This window comes from Rhinoderma darwinii, chromosome 2 (assembly GCF_050947455.1).
Source record: "Rhinoderma darwinii isolate aRhiDar2 chromosome 2, aRhiDar2.hap1, whole genome shotgun sequence".
Classification (NCBI taxonomy): Eukaryota; Metazoa; Chordata; class Amphibia; order Anura; family Rhinodermatidae; genus Rhinoderma; species Rhinoderma darwinii.
The window spans coordinates 432,287,404-432,308,858 of NC_134688.1; the positions used below are offsets into that span (position 1 = coordinate 432,287,404).

Genomic DNA, 21,455 nt, shown 5'->3' on the forward strand with positions numbered 1-21,455 from the left:
AATTTTCTCTATCATGATCATTTCTCTTTAGATCCAATAGCATCCGCTTGTTGTGCTTAGGACCGTACTGCTTGTGACGACGAGTGGTACCCGCCTATTGCAGATAGGTTCACCCAGCAAATATATATATATATATTTTTTCATATTTATGTGGCTATCATTTCCCCTCATTGGGGTATAGATATTATCTTGCACTCTGGCACTTTATATTCTTGTGTGGTTCAGCATGTGATTACCTTCCAGGATTACTAGTTGCCCATAATACATTTATACGGCTATTGTATTCTTTTGATATTGGCTCATATTGTCCCATTTGGAATCCTATTTGAGATTTCTGTCTGTGATTTGCTTCCTCTTTCATTTTTACAGGTTTGCTGATTCTTTCTGTTCTTTAAATGGTTTTATATTTTGTATGTAGAATAATAAATTTTGGTATTTCATTCCCATTTTTTTGTATCCCTTTCTTTATTATTTTAGGTGTGCGCAATTTTGTACATGTGCCTTTTCCTCTCTCCTAGTATGCATATTTCTTGCATGTTACTGCAGCACCCCATATAGATTTCTTACATACATAGTGGCGCCCATACGTCCCCATCTTTTCCCTGTTTTGACCTTGTGTCACAATCGATTTTTTTTCAAATCTGACATGTGTTACTTTATGTGGTAATAACTTTGGAATGCTTTTACGTATCCAATCGATTCTGAGAATGTTTTCTCGTGACATGTTGTACTTTATATTAGTTAAAAAATTTGGTCGATAAATTCAATATTTATTTGTGAAAAACACAAAAATTTAGAGAACATTTGCAAAAATTAGCATTTTTCTAAATTTAAATGTATCTGCTTGTAAAACCGATAGTAATATCACACAAAATAGTTACTAGTTAAAATTTCCCATATGTCTACTCTATGTTTGCATTGTTTTTTGAACGTCCTTTTATTTTTCTGGGACGTTACAAGGCTTAGAACTTTAGCAGCAATTTCTGACATTTGCAAGTAAATTTCAAAAGGCTATTTTTCAGGGACCAGTTCAGATCTGAAGTGGTTTTGAGGGCCTTATATGTTAGAAAGTCCGCCATAAATTAGCCCATTTTAAAAACTGCACCCCTCAAAGTATTCAAAACAGCATTCAGAAAGTTTCTTAAACCTTTAGGCGTTTCACTGCAATTAAAGCAATGTAAAGATAAAATGTACAAATTTAATTTTTTTCCCCAAAATTCATAAGTAATAAAAAAAAATCTGTAGCACAGAAGGTTTTACAAGAGAAACTCAACTCAATATTTATTGCCCAGATTCTGCAGTTTTTAGAAATATCCCACATGTGGCCCTAGCGTGCTTATGGACTGAAACAGTCAAAAAAGCGGTGTAATGACTTTCTTTGCGGGACGGGTTGTAGTTTTTATTGGTACTATTTTGGGGTACATGCAACTTTTTGATCACTTTTTATTCTTTATTTTGGGAGGGATGGTGACCAAGAAATAGCAATTCTGGCATTGGTTTTGATTAATTTTCTTGCAGCATTCACCGTGCGGGGAAAAATAACATTATAGTTTTATAGTTGGGGTCGTTACAAACGTGGTGATACCAAATAGGTGTACTTTTTTTAACAGTTTCATTTTTTTTCCTATAATAAAAGACATATTATATAAAAAAAAAGCAGTTTTGGTATTTTTGAACTTATAACTTTTGTTTTTACACTTTTATAAAAAAAATGTATTAACTTTTTTGTCCCACTAGGGGACTTGAAGATCTGCAGCACTGATCGCTGCTAGAATACATTACACTACCTAAGTAGTTTTCTGTCATTGTGACACCATCAGTCACTCTGACAGGAAGCATATCAGGACCAGCCGTAGGCTTGCCCTAATAGGCTTCCCTACCTGGCAGACCTGGAGGCCATTGTCTGGCCTACGGTTGCCATGCCAACCATCGGCATCACCCGCGATCGCATTGTGGGAGCTGCCGATCTGCTACAAACCCCTTAAATGAGTCGATTGCCGCATTTAAAGGGTTAATTGCCAAAATTAGCGGCGATGGACCGCTGGCCAGCATCAGTGGAGTGTCAGCTGTTGGTTCCTGATGCACACTGTCACTGACAGTGTGCACTGGGAATAACTCAGTAACTTCCTGCCACTCTGACAAGAAGCCTACCAGGATCAGCCGGAGGTGGTCAGCCATTGTCTGACCTCCGGTTGCCTTGGCAACCATCAACAACCCACTGCGATCGCATCGTGGGGGCTGCCGATCTGCTACAAACCTCTTAAATGCGGCAATCGCATTTAAGGGGTTGTTAATTAACTAAATCAGCGGTGATGGACTGCTTGTCCGCAAGTCTGGAGTGTCAACTGTCCGAGACAGCTGACCTCCCGGTTCCAACTGCACACTGTACGTCCTGGTGCGCGAAGTAACTTCCCGCCAGGACGTACAGTTGCGTCCTTGTGTACATAGGGGTTAAAACGCAGCATGCACTACTGTCATCCGTATTGTGGATGGAAAATGCCCAGGGAAGTCTATGATTAAAGTATAGATGCACCCGCATTTATTCTGTATATCAGCATTGCATCCGTATTTCATCAGTTTGTATGTCATTCAATTATCTCTGTGGAAGACAGCTCATCAGTATACGTCCTGGTGCGCGAAGTAAATTCCCGCCAGGACGTACAGTTGCGTCCTTGTGTACATAGGGGTTAAAACGCAGCATGCACTACTGTCATCCGTATTGTGGATGGAAAATGCCCAGGGAAGTCTATGATTAAAGTATGGATGCATCCGCATTTGGTCTGTATATCAGCATTGCATCCGTACTTCATCAGTTTGTATGTCATTCAATTATCTCTGTGGAAGACAGCTCATCAGTAATAAGGATCTGTAATACTGATGCAATACTGATGACATACTAATGCAAAATCATCCTTAATATGTCCATATAACGGATCTGTATTGTCCTTAATATATCCATGTAATGGATAACTTAGATGTGATTGATAACAGGTGGATCCTGTGTGTCAGAGACACGCAGGACTCGCGTTCACTGAACCCGTCAGTGCCGCTGATCTGACGGATGCAGGTCTCAGCGCAAGATAGAGCTGCTCTATAGGCAGAATACAAAGCATCTGTATCCCAAAAAGTAAAAATAATTTTGAATAAAAAGTAATTAAGGAGTTGCACCAAACACACTGAATTTTGTTTTTTAAAAGGTGTACATAGCCTTTAAAAATTCTTGTCGATAGGCACGCTATTAAAATAAGGCAATCTTTTATATATAAAAGTTGTATGTCTTATCATATTATTGTCCCTGTGCCTCACATTGAAATTAATGGAAAATGTAAGAGGAAGAATTCCCGGTTGCATGTTGTGTGTTCTTACCTCACTGTAGGAGTTCTATTCTCTATTTTACTATACCAAGTGGATACAGTAGTCATAGGCACATGATTATAAAAGTAAAATACACAAGACTGACAACCATAGAGATAGGAAAGGGGACTGAGAAAGGAGAAAGCGAGAACACTTTGTGTATATTTAATTGAATGCTGGGTGACTGGGTGGCCAAAGAATGCTCTCTTAGCTTTAAAAATGGCTGACAATGATTACAAATTTATTTTAACCAATCTTTGAAATCCTTTTAAATTGCTGCCATGCCATTGTCTATACCCATAGAAATGTTTGTTCCCCTTAAGTGGCTAACATAACATAGAATACGGTTATTATAAAAATACAAAAAATGTACATGTAAAATAGCTGAACTTTCTTTGCCAGCATTGTAAATAGATAACATAGATATCCAAGATAGATTTGTCATGGACGACAAAAGCTTTACAACAGGAAAAAAATAAACATACATTAATCTGATTTTGAACACACTGAGCTTTATTGAAAAGGAACAAATATTTTTTTCCTTTTTTAAGTAAAATGATTTACAGTTAGTGAAAATTTTCACTTCATTGTTAAATTTTACATAATTCAGAAGTAAAAATACTTTTTGTTTCATTTTTGTACTTAAAATATGTATCAAGGACCTGAACTTCATAGATAGTAAATCAAAGGCTAATATCTGGATATGAAAACCACAGTAAAAGTTTAAAATTCTTAGGTTATTCAGTAGTATCTGAAATGAGAAAGATAGAAATTGGAGGCCTGTAAACAAGTTGGAGTAAAGATCTATGCACTGCAGCTGTATTGATGGCAGTAATAAAGTTTACTGAGCTACATCATGGCATTACGAGTGTGGTGCACCACTAGTACACAACTAGATAGATGGCAGTGTGGCACCCCAAGTTTCCGGTTAATACAGCAGTCAGAATTTATAATTAACCCTGTACACTTGTGTTCATTCACTGACTGCAAACCTTGCGCCAAGTCATACTTTTATTGTCTAATGATGGCTCTGTATGGCCTGATTCTGGAGCCTGGTCCAAAGACAACTGTGCCTAGTATGGAAAGGTAACCTACTCTTCTAGCAAGTTGGAAAAACTTTGTGCAATGAACACGTTTGCATCCTCGAGGACATTTGTACCATATAGACAACGCCTATGCCCACAGTTTAGCCTATGCACACAGATAAAGAGGTTGTCTTGCCATGACAACTACATTTAGGGAAGCCTCACCAGGGGGAGATTCAGCCAGCCATAAATTTCAGCCACTGCAGGGGAAACTAGTGTACATGAAGTATCACGTGAATACAAATGGCCGACCATGTAATACAAGAACGGCCTGGGACTGCCAGAGCTGGAGCCAATGCTAGAAGTGTTCCCCTGTGCGGTGACCCACCTTTATGACATCCATACGCCCTAGAAAAGGTTTGTCATAGTGAGGCAACACCTTTAAAGATTGGTACCATCCCGCTTTCGACATGGTTGGAGTTACCCTGGACAGTGTCCTCCCACTCCACAGGCACCACAATGCTAATAATAGGGAGGAGGATATGAGCCAGATGGGCATGCTTCTCTTCTCAATGTCCTGGGAAGGAGGTGAGTGGCAACATGATCCAGAACAAGTAAAGGCCACTCTTGTTTTTTTTTTTTATGGAGTCTTTCCATTTATTTATGTCCCTGTATCTCGTTAATAAAAATTAGATCTTGATGGTGGCACAAAAGTCAAGGGTGGGCGATTGTCTTGTTGACCATTGGTGCCCTAGCTTGCACTAGATTAATGAAGCCTAATAGCTGATTGGTTGCTGTTGTTTAGTGCAAAATTGTAAGTAAATTATATTTAGTGTCAGAGAAAATACAATAACATAATATAAATAAATTAATAGATTAAACAGATAAAAATCTCGAAATCATCCAAATAAATTTTTTGGCAAATCCATTGAAAATTGTTTAAAGTGCTGACCGTTAAGAAAACCACAGAGCACACAAATGAAATTCCAAATATTACATAGTTATAATAAAGCAGTATCTCTTCTGAAATTCACGCTCACACAAAATATCAAAGTATAAACCTTTTTTATATATATTTATATATATTATGTATACATAAGTAGAAATCATTTGAACACAAAAGAATTGCATGGTGCAACACTAGATACTAACACTGTGATGGAATGTACCGTAGCTCAGTAGATTTCTTTCAAATGCAGTAAAAACGCAGCAATTCCTTTTTAAAAAATTTGGTCCTCACCTCATACAGTGTTTGTTTATCAAAATGGCGACCTGTTCAATCAGTTATTAAATGGGGTGATAATATGGAAGATTTCTAATGACTTGATTTTAGGTAAGTTCTTTGTGGCAGTGCTGGCTACATTGGACCCATTTTAAACAGAAACGTTTATGAACATCGTTGCACAGACGAACTGTAAGCTGGCATCAGTTAATGATAATTGTTATGTCTTTGATACTGAAACGCTCAGTTCTGATTGGTGGAAACTATATATATATATATATATATATATATATATATATATATATTAGTCCTTCTCAATGAATTAGAATATCATCAAAAAGTTAATTTATTTCAGTAATTCAATTCAAAAAGTGAAACTCATATTATATAGATTCATTACACACAGAGTGATCTATTTACAGCATTTGATTTCTTTTAATGTTGATGATTATCGCTAACAGTTAATGAAATCCTTTCAAGGCTGCGGTTATCCCTGTTGCTTGTGCACTTTTTCCTACCACACTTTTTCCTTCCTCTCAACTTTCCATTAATATGCTTGGATACTGCACTCTGTGAACAGCCAGCTTCTTTAGCAATGTCCTTTTGTGGCTTACCCTTGTGGAGGGTGTCAATGTCTTCTGGACAACTGTCAAGTCTGCAGTCTTCCCAATGATTGTGTAGCCTACTGAACCAGACCGCTGGACCATTTAAAGGCTTAAGAAAACCTTTGCAGGTGTTTTGTGTTGATTAGCTGATTGGAGTGTGACACCATGAGACTACAATCTTAAAGGAACAGTGTCATCACAAATAATTTTTTTATATGTTAAAGATGTTAGTGCCTTAATATAAACGTTTATTTACATTTGTGTGTTTGTGTTTTACTGTTTCTTATTTTCACACTTTTTCTTCCCTATGGGGGCTGCCATTTTTTGTTCCATTTCTGTGTGTGTCGATTAACGACACATACAGACATGGAATACGGCAGCCACAGTCCCATAGGGACTGCGAACGGCTCCCGTCCCATTGACTGCCGTGTACGGCGTCTGTGTGGGAACTGCGCATGCGCCGCTCCCACACAGTCCTATTCGAAATTGGCGCCGTCCGGCGCCATTTTCCTGTGGACCGGAAGTCGCGGCTGGACAGTAATATTACTACTTCCGGTCGCGGCTTCCGGACAAGTGCACATGGAACAGCGGCAGCAAAGGGAGCGGACGGGCCGCGGCGGCAGGAGCAGGTAAGCGATTTCAATGTATGTTAGTGTTTGTGTGTGTTTACTACTGCATGTAAACCTACTACACTGTGGGTTACCTCAAAAAATGGCGACACACAGTGTAGGAGGTTAAACCTTTCAAACCCCTCGTTTATCCCGGCACTAGCCAGGATAAAGGAGGGGGGGATGCTGAGAGCTCACTAGAGCGATAGCTTTTAACCCAATGTTGCAATGCTGCAATTTTGGGAACTAGCTCCAAACAGCTCCATCTAGTGACCAAAAATGGGTAGTATTATAAATTTGAAAAAATTTATAATATTTCCTGACTCGCGAAAAAAATAAAAAAAATTTGAACAATGTTTAATCACCCACACACTAAATGTTTAAATTTTAAAAAAAAAACATGTTTTTGGGGCGACACCATGCCTTTAAGCTTTTACCCATATTCTAATTTTCTGAGAGACAAAATTTTGGCTTTTCATTAACTGTTACCCATAATCGTCAACATTAAAATAAAAAAATGCTGGAAGTAGATCACTCCGTGTGTAATGAATCTATATAATACATGAGTTTTACTTTTTAAATTGAATTACTGAAATAAATTAACTTTTTGATGATATTATAATTCATTGAGAAGGACTAGTATATATATTTATTAGACCTTTTAAAAAAAATTCTCTTATGAAGGCAATTGAGCAAGCATTTCCCACCAATCAGAGTAAATATATACTGTATTATAGCAACATATGTAGAGATACTTTGCTGCGAATAGTAACATTTTCCAATGGAAAAAAGTTGGGACAGTTTTTTGTTTTTTTTTAACAATATGCATGTCTAGGAAATTTTTGGACTCATAGAACAGATTCCTATTGGTCGGAGAACACTGGATCATCACCATAGATGTGAAGATTATTAATTCAACCTCTTAACCACATTCAGAAGGGGAGATTTAAAGGGGATGTCCAGGAGTAGAAAAAGGGTTGTGTTTTTTTTTACCCAAAAATCAGCGACAGCATGCCCATTTCAGTGACTAGGATTGAACTTCAATACCAGACACAGCTCATGGACAGGTGTGGCACCATTTCTGTAAAAAAATTTGGACTTTTTCTTTTCTAATTCTGGACAACACCTTGAATTCCACATCAATGGCCGTGATTGAAGTGACGTCTAAGTGGCTGTTTTGGGCTTTAGTACATTGAAACCGCTATTTCATTGGCTGCTATAACTTGCTGCACTATTTTACTGAACTCTGACTAGAAAAAATGGGGTTGAATCCAGCACGGATAGTTGTTTAAAAATGGAAGAACTGTTTCCAAGTTTAATTGGCCAGTATTTGGCAAGTTAAAATCAGGAGTAAAGAGCACGGTGTAACATCCTGGTATAGTGGAGAAAAATTGTGGTAGTGGTAGATAGGGAGCCTACGCGTTTCAGACGCTCCAAGCGTCCTTAGTCATGCCGACACAAGGATCCGTGCATGAACCTTCCTAGAAATATATCTGCATATCAAGGTGAGCTGGAGGCGCTTTCTCTTATCTATCTGTGTATATTACTGAACTCTGTGTCTGAATAAGCCCAAGAGTTATTTATTACTAATGCTGAGAAAAGGTAAACTGAAGACAACGTTAAACATTAGAAGGAGCATCATTATGCTCTTTCAGAGTTAGTATTCATCTTCTTTGCTCCCCGAATGTCTTTATTCCTGCTTTCGGTCTTCAAGGATGAGTACAGAATGTGGATATAAAACCAGTCTGAATGTTTAGGGGATTTGCCACTACATATTTACAAGCACACTTTGGCATTGAGTTCCCTAAAATAAATAAGTGGCTTATTTCTTGTGTACATCCTCGTGCCGTATGATTTTATATGTAATCCAGTAAAAGATGTTAAAAATGAGGAAGGCCAGTGGAAAGGCAGCCCGGGATATAGTATCAATCCGTTTTGCTCGATCAACAAACTTCTTCCTGATGGACTCGGCATCCTTTGGCTGAGGAGGTGGGAGGACAGGTGGAGCAGCTTTCACTGCAGTACCATCTTTCACTTGTAGACAGTGCCCCATCCCATATCCACTAAAGTTAAACCGACTCTCCCGGACTAGATCATCTTCCTGAAAGAAGAGAGAGAAAAGGAAAATGATTACATTTATCATTCTTCAAGTATTGACTTCTTTATAAAGGACTCTAAGCCTAAAGTCTATGTTATCTATATTTACTGTGCACTACAATACAATCTATATTTTTCCTCGTAAGCAGCCATTTCAGTCTGGCCAGAAGTTGAATGTAGTTTTTCACTAAGATTAGTGACAGGAAGGCCCCATGCACACGACCATGCTCGTAATTACGTCTCGTAATTACGAGCATTGACGGTCACGGCCGGCCACGGGCAGCCGGCCGTTATTCCGAGCCGTGCTCCCATTATAAAGTATAGCAAACCGAACAATGCCTCAAATTATACCAGTGGTCCTAGTGACTAATTTAACAAACCAGAAAAAGAAACAAGTCACGACCAAGTACTTGAAAAATTACAAACAATCTTTATTACAGTCAATTAGACACAGAGAAAACACATAACAACTATGCACAATAAAATGACATGGACCCTCGTAAGAAGATGGAATCCGAACATAAAAGCAGCCTGGCCCCCCAGATGTTAAGCTGGTCACACGATCCCACAAAAAGCTAAAGTGCATAAATCAATATTTTTAGGCAGGTGCTAGGAATGGTACATTTGCACAGATAGATACCTATATAGAATAAATGTAAAGTGCAGTCTTAGGCAAATATGACATACAATAAGCAGTATACCTACACCTACGCAGTGGAGAATATGCAGGAGATCAGGACCGAGAGGGGAGACCGCTGCTGGACCCGACGCACGTTTCGCTGGTGCTTCGTCAGGGGTTGATGTCCAAATGCCCCACGTAGCCCTAAATATTCTTTCCTCTCTAGTGGTTTCAGGTGCAGCAACAGCTGTTTCCCATCGGGTGGCTAGGTGTTACACACCCCACCAACCCACGCTAGCGTCCTATCGTATGATCCCATAGTTAAAGTCCCCTCCTCCCGTGCATGCCCCCAGCTGTATTTTTAGCTAAAATGGTTCATACAACATAGACAGCTCCGAGCCTCCCGTGCAAAAACAGATTATGGGCCCCTTGCTCTTGAATATCTGAGCATAGAAAAAAAAAGAAAAAGAAAAAAAAAAAAGTTAAAAAAAAAACCTTTTTCCCATTTTCCCCCTAGAGCATAGTAAAAAAAAAAAAATGCACGGTGAATACCGTAAAAAAAAAAAATTGTAAATTATTAAAAACTACAGCTTATCCCGCAGAAAATAAGCCCTCATACCACTTAATCGACGGAAAAATAAAAAACTTATGGCTCTCGGAATTTGGCGATGCAAAATAAATTTTCTTTTTTACACTTGGGTTTTTACATGTAAAAGTAGTAAAATATAGAAAAAAACTATATATATTTGGTATCGCCATAATCGTATTGACCCACAGAATAAAGCTAGCATGTTGTTTTAATTGCACAGTAAATTCCGTAAAAACGGTGCGCAAAAAACCATGGAGGAATCGCTGTTTTTTTCATTTTCTACCCCACAAATATTTTTTTTCCCGTTTCCTAGTACATTATATGGCAATATAAATGGTGCTACGAAAAACTACAACTCGTCTTGCAAAAATAAAACCCTCATAGGACTAGATTGACAGAAAAATAAAGACGTTATGGCTTCTGGAATGTGGGGAGGAAAAAACGAAAATGAAAATCTGAAAGTTGATTACGACGGGAAGGGGTTGAGGTGACAGTGGGCCCCTTTACCTCAGGGTCCCCGTGCAACTGCACAGGTTGCACATATGGTATGTCAGCCCGTGCCTATTTTCCTATGGAATTGTTCCATGCATTGTATCACTGACACATTGATGGTGGCAGATCATTACTACTTATGTATATATGCCTTTCTATGTGCTGTATAAATATGGATGCATACAAAACTTATATTCTTAGACCAGTATCTGCTCTGCAGCCAATAAAATGTTAATAAAGGTATATAAAGGTTACAAGGTTATACCATCCAGAAAGAATCTAATCAGGCAGTAAAAGAAGAGCATCCTTAGTGGAACCCTAGGGGGCTGGATATTGTGAAATTGTGATTGCATTTGGCCGAGTGAGAAATAAAAAGCAAGGAAGTCTGGGAGTGATAAAAACACCGCCATAGTGCAGAGAACGTGTTATAAATGAAAACAGCTTGGCTAAATTGCAGTAATTGAAGGTTGTTTTTGCTGTCAGATGGGTTACCACTACTCCACGGATGGCTCTGAGATGGGGACCACATATTTAATCACCAGCATCATATGTACAGAAGGGGAAAGTTTGACTACAGCAGAGATACTTAACTTCTCGGTTGGGGAAGAACCAATGAGATAGAACAATTTTTTTCATGGTCATTTAGCTTTTCATACAAAGGGTTCTCCGCTTTGGACAATTCCTACTTGTTAAAAGCGTCCTTTGACGATTCCCACCAATCAACTATAATCTGTGGGGGAATCTGGCAGTAAGTCAAATCAATGGGCTGTCTGTGTGTAATGCGGGACAGGACAGGTCCTCCAGAGTGAGAGACGCTCTTCGTAGCTGCTCTCTAGTCTGGCCAAGAGATGAATATCCTGAACATGAGACCCCCTTCTATTAACTCAGAATTCCCTAATAGAGTGCTTACAAATGGGTTTTATAAACTAGACAACACATTTAAGGACCATTTACACTGCCAATTTATCATTAAGGCTCCCTCGTTATAAAACATTTAGAGTTTAGTAACACTGCCGAGAGCACAGATCTAGTCACTCGGTAACATGTCGCTCTTCGCCTGGCAGGAAGGAAACTCCTACTAATTGCCTGTGAGGATCATTGTAATGGGAATGTTCATCAGATCCTCGTGATTTAAACCATCTTTGGTTCGTATTTGGTTTGAAAAAACGTTCTATGTAAGCGGGCCTTAAATCCTCAATGAACCATAATTTGATGAATGATCCAATCAAGTTGTATTCCCTGTATGAGATCTTTTGCAGAAGGCATCATTTTGTTTTGAAGTAAGAATCCTAATGAAAGCAAAACCTACTTAACTTAAAATTGGACCTCCCAAAATCCATTCACCCCCCACAATTTTCCATTTCTGAGATTAAATGGGGGGGGGGGGGGGTTAGCCTTTTTTGGTGATAGCTGATGGTATCCATGTGGACACTGTCAGCAAGATGAATCCACCCACCAGCAGGGTCTAATGTAATAGCTGCTATGTGCAGCCAATTCTCACTGCCTATTACACTATACAAAGCTCAGATTCTATATGCAGTATACACTTGTGGAGCTCTACAAAATTAGAGCTTTACATTTGGATGCCACTGCAATTTTTTCATAAGCCCCTTTATCAGATGCCCTTAAAGTGACAGCAGTTATTTTTTTCACTTGCTCCATTCCTTCTTCATAGATCACCGTGCTGCTCCTGTCCTATGCCCTGCTCCTTGCTAGAGTTTATATTATCTGTCAGGGATGTGTGAGACCCACACCAGCTAATGGCACTGGACGAGACTCACACGTCTCTATACTGTATGATTTACCAAAGGGCCTTTCACTAGAAAAGGTGGTGATGTCACACTTAAAGGGATTTTCCATCAAACACTTGTATCTCCTTTCTACAGGATGAGTGATACGTGTGTGATCGCTAGGGGTCCGACCGCTGGCACCCCCAGCGATGAGGAGAACGGGGGACCTCTATGGAGCTGCCGGAGATAGCAGTCCCGGAAGTCCCATAGACATGCACCAGTGGTCAAACCCCAATGAATAACACATGTATCCCCTATCCCGTGGATAGGGGATGCATGTGTTTTGTGGGAAAACCTCCTTAAATACAATCCTATGAGGAGTTGGTTTTCCAACTCCTGTTTAAAGCCACAGAAAAACAGCCTGATGACCTAAGATCAAGATTTACTGGACCCACTAATAGCTTCCCAAATAAACAAGAGATCAACTAAGTAGTCAATAAAGGAATTATTCAGTTTGGGGTGAGGTATCCTTTGGGAATGGTCACTACTACAATTGGACGCCGTCCTACAGTACAGTAAAGGCTTATAAATATCTTGAAACCGCAAATTCCCCTTGAAGACGTTTCTGTTATGAAAACAAGATCTTATATTATCTAGCAATAAGCCATGTAAATCATTCTAATTAAAATGTCAGCAGCAGAAACACATCTGATGTATAAGCTCCAGGCTGTCATAATGACTGTCCAAAGTCTACGTATTAAACAACTTATGGGGGTAAAAGTTAATTATAATCTTTTGTCAAAGATATAGTGGATCTGATTTATTAATATGTATACAATTTTCCTGAATCTCATTAAACAAGGAAGTCTAGAGGCTACGGGAAAAGAGGTTTTTATCCCAAACAATGATTGACTTTTTTGCTCTGTGTTTGAACGGGGGAAGGATAGGTATCATAAATATGTTCAGACAGGAATATAAATATACATGGGCACAGAATCATCAATTTCCTATTCCCGTTATACAACAGCTTACAGCACATTGCCTCCCAACTGTTACATTCTCAGCCCATATGTTTCTGCACTTTTTCCATATTCTGTGCCATTTTGAGCAGATTTGCAGTAGCTTGTGGGTAATGTTAATATATCCATTGGGCATGTGTGAAGCATATAGAGTTGGAATTCGTGCATTAAGGTATGAATTTGTAATATCTAGTTACTCATTGTCAATTCAGTGCTGAATGTATGTGTGTTTTATAAAACCATAATTTGTACAAGTATTGCACAATCTATTTTGTGCTTTATACTGGGTAGGAGAAAGTGTACAAATCACTATAAAAATAGCCACAATCCTGTGGTTGGCAGCTGTAGATGTTTATTACATGTATTGCATCCAGAAAGTATCTAACCTGTACTTTTGGGTCTTTTTTTCTATCCCTCTGTAATTCTTTTATCCCCCTTCTGCTCCCCCCTCCCTCTCACAGCATTCAGCTACTCACGCACACAGAGAAGCTGCAGCGGCATTCCCCTCCTCCCCCTCTTCTTTCTCCTCCCTGTCCTGCATTTACTGTGTTACTGCAGACAAATTGTTTAGGGACTGAGGGGGTTTCTAAACATTAATGGTAAGTGCACACATGGCACATTTGTTGCAGATATTTTTATGACTGTCCCATTAATCTGAAAACCATGCCCATGCAGCAGAAACAACTGCTTTCAGGTGAATGGGACAGATTTTCAGAAATTTCTGTAATAAATTTGCCGTGTGAACCAGCGCTGGACACAGACAATTAAGTAGCCCCTGTGCAAAAACAGCCTGTGGGCCCATTCCGCCAATATAATTGCAACTTACAACTTCTCAATTTTAACCATTTAACCACTTCGCGCTCAGCGACGTAATATTCCGTCGCGCTGACCACTACATTCGTGCTCAGCGACGGAATATTACGTCGCAGGGAAAATGCATCGCCATTTTCCACCGGCGCGTGCACAAGCTGTGACAGCTGCTGTTTCCGACAGCAGGCTATCACAGCTCAATACGCCGGGACCTGTCGCGATGGTCCCACCTCCACGATCGCCACTATTGGTCAGTTAGTGAGTAACTGTCCAATAGCGGCGATCGGTATCTTCACTTCCTCTCCCTGACATCACATCCTGCCGAACCCGCCCTGAACGCCTCTGTTGGAGATAGCGAGGCGTTCAGAGCGGTTGTGAGAAGAGGGAGAGAAGAAAAAGTGTGAAAAAAAGTGAAAAAACAAAAAAGTGAAAAAACTACTTTTTTCTGCTTCCCACCTCTCCAATCCACTACCCAGTCCTGTACCCTTCCTCTTTGTGTTCCCCCTACGTTTTTGGTCAGTGATCTCCTATCACTGACCACTTCTTAGTCTTCAGGACCAATTTCTTGGTCCCTGGGGATTATTTTTTTCTTTTTTTTCTTTATAAAACATATAAAACCAAAAAATATATAAAAATGTAAAAAAAAACAAAAAACCCCCCTGTTAATTTAGATAATTTAACTGGTTAGTTAAGTATTAGGGTTAGTTAGTGTCAGGGAACCGTCAAAAAGCGTAGTTAGGTATAGCGTCAGGGAATTTAGCGTCAGGAATCCGTCACCGTAGTTAGATCTAGTGTTAGGGGTCCATCACCGTAGTTAGGTTTAGTGTCAGGGAAGCTCAGAATAATCTAGATAGGTTTAGTGTCAGGCACCCGTCACCGTAGTTAGGTTTAGTGTTAGGGAAGCTCGGAATAATCTAGTTAGGTTTAGTGTCAGGGAATAGTCGCCGTAGTTAGATTTAGGGTAAGTGCACGCGATAGCTGCCTTTTATGTCTGAAATTACAGACTGTTTTCAGGAGAAAACAGCTCCGTCGTTTCAGACGTAAATGCTCCTCCTCGCATTTTGCGAGGCGTCATTGACGCCCGTAATCTTGAGCTGTTCTTCATTGAATTCAATGAAAAACGGCTCAAATTACATTTCAAAGAAGTGTCCTGCACTTCTTTGATGAGGCAGTCGTTTTACGCGTCGTCGTTTGACAGCTGTCAAACGACGACGCGTAAATGACAGGTCGCCGGCACAGTACGTCGGCAAACCCATTCAAATGAATGGGCAGATGTTTGCCGACGTATTGGAGCCGTATTTTCAGACGTAAAACGAGGCATAATACGCCTCGTTTACGTCTGAAAATAGGTCGTGTGAACCCAGCCTTAGTCTCAGGGAAGTTCAAATAAAATCTAGTTAGGTTTAGTGTTAGGAACCCTCGCCCTAGTTAGGTTTACTCTCAAGGAAGCCCACTGGTTCTATTAAAACACCAATTTTTTGGGCTGGTTTAGGTAGCAGCCTATTGCTCCTAGTTAGGGAAGCAATCAAACATGTCCCAACGGACATTTAGTGCCGAAGAGGCATATTAATTTCTTGCCTCCGACACAGAGTCGTCGGATGGTGAGACTCTTTTATTTATCTACCTCCTCATCCAGTGATGAAGAAGAGGAACCCCCTAGGAGACGCCCCAGGACCACCACTGCAGTTGAAGCCCCAGAGCGAAATGACCCCTGCCGCAGTTCAAACCCCGAGCGAAGTGACCCCATTTGGACCCCCACACCAGACATTTATGAGCCTCAAATCCCAGAGTACACGGGCAGCTCAGGGATAAAATTTAATACGGCAGGGCTCAGTGAAATTGACTTTTTCAAGTTCTTCTTCACTGATGACTTTAGAGATCTTATGGTCTCCCACACTAATTTATATGCCCAACAGTATATTACTAAGAACCCCACATCATTTTATGCCCAATCCCACAGGTGGACCCCTGTAGATGCAGTAGAGTTGGGCAAGTTCTGGGGACTTCACTTGAACATGGGGCTTCTAAAAAAGCCATCCATTGGGACCTACTGGAGCATGGACATCTTATACCACACCCCGATGTACCGTATGGCCATGTCCAGGATGCGTTATGAGGCAATACTTTGCTTCTTACATTCTACGGATAATGAGCAGTGCCCACCCCGAGATGACCCCAGTTTTGACCGTTTGTACAAACTGAGACCCCTATTAGACCATTTCAGTGCCCGGTTTGCCAAAGCATATACCTCCGAGAAGCGTATTTCTATTGATGAGTCCCTGGTACATTTTAAAGGGAGGCTTCAATTCCGCCAGTACCTGCCGAGTAAGCGGGCAATGTATGGCGTGAAGATGTATAAGCTGTGCGAGAGTGCATCAGGGTATACCTACAAATTTAGGATATATGAAGGGAAGGACAGCAGTATTCAGCCCCCAGAATGCCCAACCTTGCTGGGAATTGATGCAAAAATTGTGTGGGATTTGGTGCACCCACTGCTGGACCAGGGTTACCACCTCTACCTGGATAATTTTTATACCAGCGTCCCACTCTTCAAGTGCCTTGCTTCCAGAAGTACTGTGGCATGCGGCACTGCTAGAAAAACATCTGAGAGGCCTCCCTAAGACTCTGCTTGGGCAAACACACAGAAGGGGTGAGAGCAGGGCACAATCTAGCAGCAACATATTGTGTGTGAAGTACAAGGATAAGAGAGATGTCCTTGTATTGACAACAATACATGGCCACACCAGTACCCATGTACCTGTACGAGGTACCAGTACAGAGACCCCCAAACCAGACTGCATCCTGGACTACAATAGGTACATGGGAGGGGTGGACTTGTCAGATCAAGTCCTGAAGCCCTACAGCGCCATGCGGAAATCGAGGGTGTGGTATAAGAAGCTGGCCGTGCACATCATACAGATGGCATTGTACAATGCATACGTGCTACGTCGATGTGCAGGCCAGACGGGAACATTCCTGGAATTTCAAGAGGTGGTTATAAAGAACCTAATCTTTAGGGACCAAGAAGAGGGAGCACCCAGTACTTCTGGAAGCGAGGCCACACGCATCGTACCAGGGCAACACTTTCCAGGAGAAGTTCCCCAAACTGCCAAGAAGGGAAAAAGTCAAAAGAGGTGCAGAGTCTGCTCAAAGAGGGGGATAAGGAGGGAAACAATATATCAATGCGACACGTGTCCCGAAAAACCAGGACTCGGTATGAAAATTCGAATTTATCATACATCCCTTAATTTTTAATTTACCCTGATGCACTCCGCACAGCTTATCCCCCTCATCTTTCCCTTCTGAACCCTGCCGTGTGCCCAGGCAGCTGATAACAGCCACACGTAGGGTATTTTCGTACCCGGGAGAACCCACATTACAGCATATGGGGTATATATCTCCGGTGGCATATGCTGGGCACACTATATTGTACACTGACATGCCACATATATATATATATATATATATATATATATATATACACAGTGAAGGAAATAAGTATTTGATCCCTTGCTGATTTTGTAAGCTTGCCCACTGTCAAAGACATGAACAGTCTAGAATTTTTAGGCTAGGTTAATTTTACCAGTGAGAGATAGATTATAGAAAAAAAAAACAGAAAATCACATAGTCAAAATTATATATATTTATTTGCATTGTGCACAGAGAAATAAGTATTTGATCCCCTACCAACCATTAAGAGTTCAGCCTCCTCCAGACCAGTTACACGCTCCAAATCAACTTGGTGCCTGCATTAAAGACAGCTGTCTTAAATGGTCACCTGTATAAAAGACTCCTGTCCACAGACTCAATTAATCAGTCTGACTCTAACCTCTACAACATGGGCAAGACCAAAGAGCTTTCTAAGGACGTCAGGGACAAGATCATAGACCTGCACAAGGCTGGAATGGGCTACAAAACCATAAGTAAGACACTGGGTGAGGAGACAACTGTTGGTGCAATAGTAAGAAAATGGAAGACATACAAAATGACTGTCAATCGACATTGATCTGGGGCTCCATGCAAAATCTCACCTTGTGGGGTATCCTTGATCCTGAGGAAGGTGAGAGCTCAGCCGAAAACTACACGCGGGGAACTTGTTAATGATCTCAAGGCAGCTGGGACCACAGTCACCAAGAAAACCATTGGTAACACATTACGCCGTAATGGATTAAAATCCTGCAGTGCCCGCAAGGTCCCCCTGCTCAAGAAGGCACTTGTACAGGCCCGTCTGAAGTTTGAAAATGAACATCTGGATGATTCTGAGAGTGATTGGGAGAAGGTGCTGTGGTCAGATGAGACTAAAATTGAGCTCTTTGGCATTAACTCAACTCGCCGTGTTTGGAGGAAGAGAAATGCTGCCTATGACCCAAAGAACACCGTCCTCACTGCCAAGCATGGAGGTGGAAACATTATGTTTTGGGGGTGTTTCTCTGCTAAGGGCACAGGACTACTTCACCGCATCAATGGGAGAATGGATGGAGCCATGTACCGTCAAATCCTGAGTGACAACCTCCTTCCCTCCACCAGGACATTAAAAATGGCTCGTGGCTGGGTCTTCCAGCATGACAATGACCCGAAACATACAGCCAAGGCAACAAAGCAGTGGCTCAAAAAGAAGCACATTAAGGTCATGGAGTGGCCTAGCCAGTCTCCAGACCTTAATCCCATCGAAAACTTATGGAGGGAGCTGAAGATCCGAATTGCCAAGCGACAGCCTCGAAATCTTAATGATTTACAGATTATCTGCAAAGAGGAGTGGGCCAAAATTCCATCTAACATGTGTGCAAACCTCATCATCAACTACAAAAAACATCTGACTGCTGTGCTTGCCAACAAGGGTTTTGCCACCAAATATTAAGTCTTGTTTGCCAAAGGGATCAAATACTTATTTCTCTGTGTAAAATGCAAATAAATATATATAATTTTGACAATGTGATTTTCTTTTTTTTTTTTTATATAATCTATCTCTCACTGGTAAAATTAACCTAGCCTAAAAATTCTAGACTGTTCATGTCTTTGACAGTGGGCAAACTTACAAAATCAGCAAGGGATCAAATACTTATTTCCTTCACTGTATATATATATATATATATATATATATATATATATATATATATATATATATATATATATAAAATTGCAAATCTCACTCTGCACCTTCTACTGCGCATTATCTTTTACACAGTACCTGTGGGGTCAAAATGCTCGCTACACCTCTAGATGAATGTCTTAAGGGGTGTCATTTTTAAAATGGGGTCACTCCTCGGGGGTTCCAACTGTACTGGTACCTCAGGGGCTTCTGCATACATGACTTAGCACCAGAAAAGCTCCAGTAGGCCAAATGGTGGCCCTTTCCTTCTGAGCCCTGCCGTGTGCCCAGGCAGCTAATAACAGCCACATGTAGGGTATTGCCGTACTCGGGAGAACCCACATTACAGTTTATGGGGTGTATATATCCGGTGGCACATGTTGGGCACACTATATCGGACACTGACATGCCATATATATATAGAAAATTGCAAATCTCACTCTGCACAATCTGCGGCGCATTATCTTTTTCACAGTACCTGTGGGGTCAAAATGCTCACTACACCTCTAGATGAATGTCTTAAGGGGTGTAGTTTTTAAAATGGGGTCACTTCTCGGGGTTTCAACTGTACTGGTACCTCAGGGGCTTCTGCATACATGACTTAGCACCAGAAAAGCTCCAGTAGGCCAAATGGTGGTCCTTTCCTTCTGAGCCCTCCCATGAGCCCAAACGGCAGTTTATCACCACAAATGGGGTATTGCCGCACTTAGAACAAATTGGGCAACAAAATGGGGTATTTTGTTCCCTGTGAAAATAAGAAATTTTGACCAAAAATTACATCTTATTGGTAAAAATTTTATTTTTTTTAATTTCACAGCCCAATTCAAAAAGGTGCTGTGAAAAAACTGTGCAGTCAAAATGATAACAACAACCATAAATGAATTCCTTGAGGGGTGTAGTTTCCAAAATGGGGTCACTTCTGGTGGGCTTCCATTGCTTTAATACCTCTGGGGCTCTGCAAATGCGACATGGCACCCGAAAACCAATCCAGCAAAATCTTGACTCCAACAAACACATAGCGCTCCTTTCCTTCTGAACCCTCCCATCGGCCCAAACGGCAGTTTATCACCACAAATGGGGTATTGCCGCACTAAGGACAAATTGGGCAACAAAATGGGGTATTTTGTTCCGTGTGAAAATAAGAAATTTTGATCAAAAATGACATCTTATTGGAAAAAATAATTTTTTTAAATTTCACAGCCCAATTCAAATAGGTGTTGTGAAAAAACTGTGCAGTCAAAATGATAACAACAACCATAAATGAATTCCTTGAGGGGTGTAGTTTCCAAAATGGGGTCACTTCTGGTGGGTTTCCATTGCTTTGATACCTCTGGGGCTCTGCAAATGCGACATGGCACCCGAAAACCAATCCAGCAAAATCTGGACTCCAACAAACACATAGCGCTCCTTTCCTTCTGAACCCTCCCATCTGCCCAAACGGCAGTTTATCATCACAAATGGGGTATTGCCGCACTAAGGACAAATTGGGCAACAAAATGGGGTATTTTGTTCCCTGTGAAAATAAGACATTTTGATCAAAAATGACATCTTATTGGAAAAAAATTTTTTTTTTACATTTCACAGCCCAATTCAAATAGGTGCTGTGAAAAAACTGTGCAGTCAAAATGATAACAACAACCATAAATTAATTCATTGAGGGGTGTAGTTTCCAAATTGGGGTCACTTCTGGTGGGTTTCCATTGCTTTGATACCTCAACACCTCTTCAAACCTGGCATGCTGCCTAAAATATATTTGTAAAGGATCTGCCAGGCACAGCCTCGGGGTTAACGCCCATAGGTAATCAGTCTGCACCTGAATCTACGTCTCTGAGACTGACTCCATCTTCCACCACTCAGGATGGCAGGCTTAGGAGTGGGAGAGCCTATCGCAGCCTGGCCAGACGGAGCTAGCTCCCGCCCTCTGTCTATTTATACCTGCCTTTCCTGTTCCTCCTTTGCTTGTGATTCTTTTCGTGTGGTTTCCTGGCCCAGCTACAGCTCCTTACTATTTGATTCTGCTCCATACTGACCCTGGCTTACTGACTACTCTCCTGCTCTGCGTTTGGTATCTCGTGCTCTCCTGGTTTGACTTGGCTCGTTCACCACTTTGGTTGCTCACGGTGTTTCCGTGGGCAACTGCCCCTTTCCCTTTGCTTTGTATTCCCTTGTATGTTTGTCTCGTGCACTTACTGAGCG

General features: G+C 40.9%; 1 protein-coding gene across 1 annotated transcript in view; it reads right to left on the reverse strand.

The window, feature by feature from the left end:
* Window positions 1-7,450: 7,450 nt before the first annotated feature.
* Window positions 7,451-21,455, reverse strand: part of GLRA2 (glycine receptor alpha 2) — a 227,473-nt gene continuing 213,468 nt past the window's right edge. Inside the window, exon 9 of the mRNA XM_075854432.1 lies at window positions 7,451-8,915. Within this exon, the coding sequence (XP_075710547.1) occupies window positions 8,637-8,915 (279 nt within the window). The 3' untranslated portion in view covers window positions 7,451-8,636. The remainder of the gene's footprint in view (window positions 8,916-21,455) is intronic.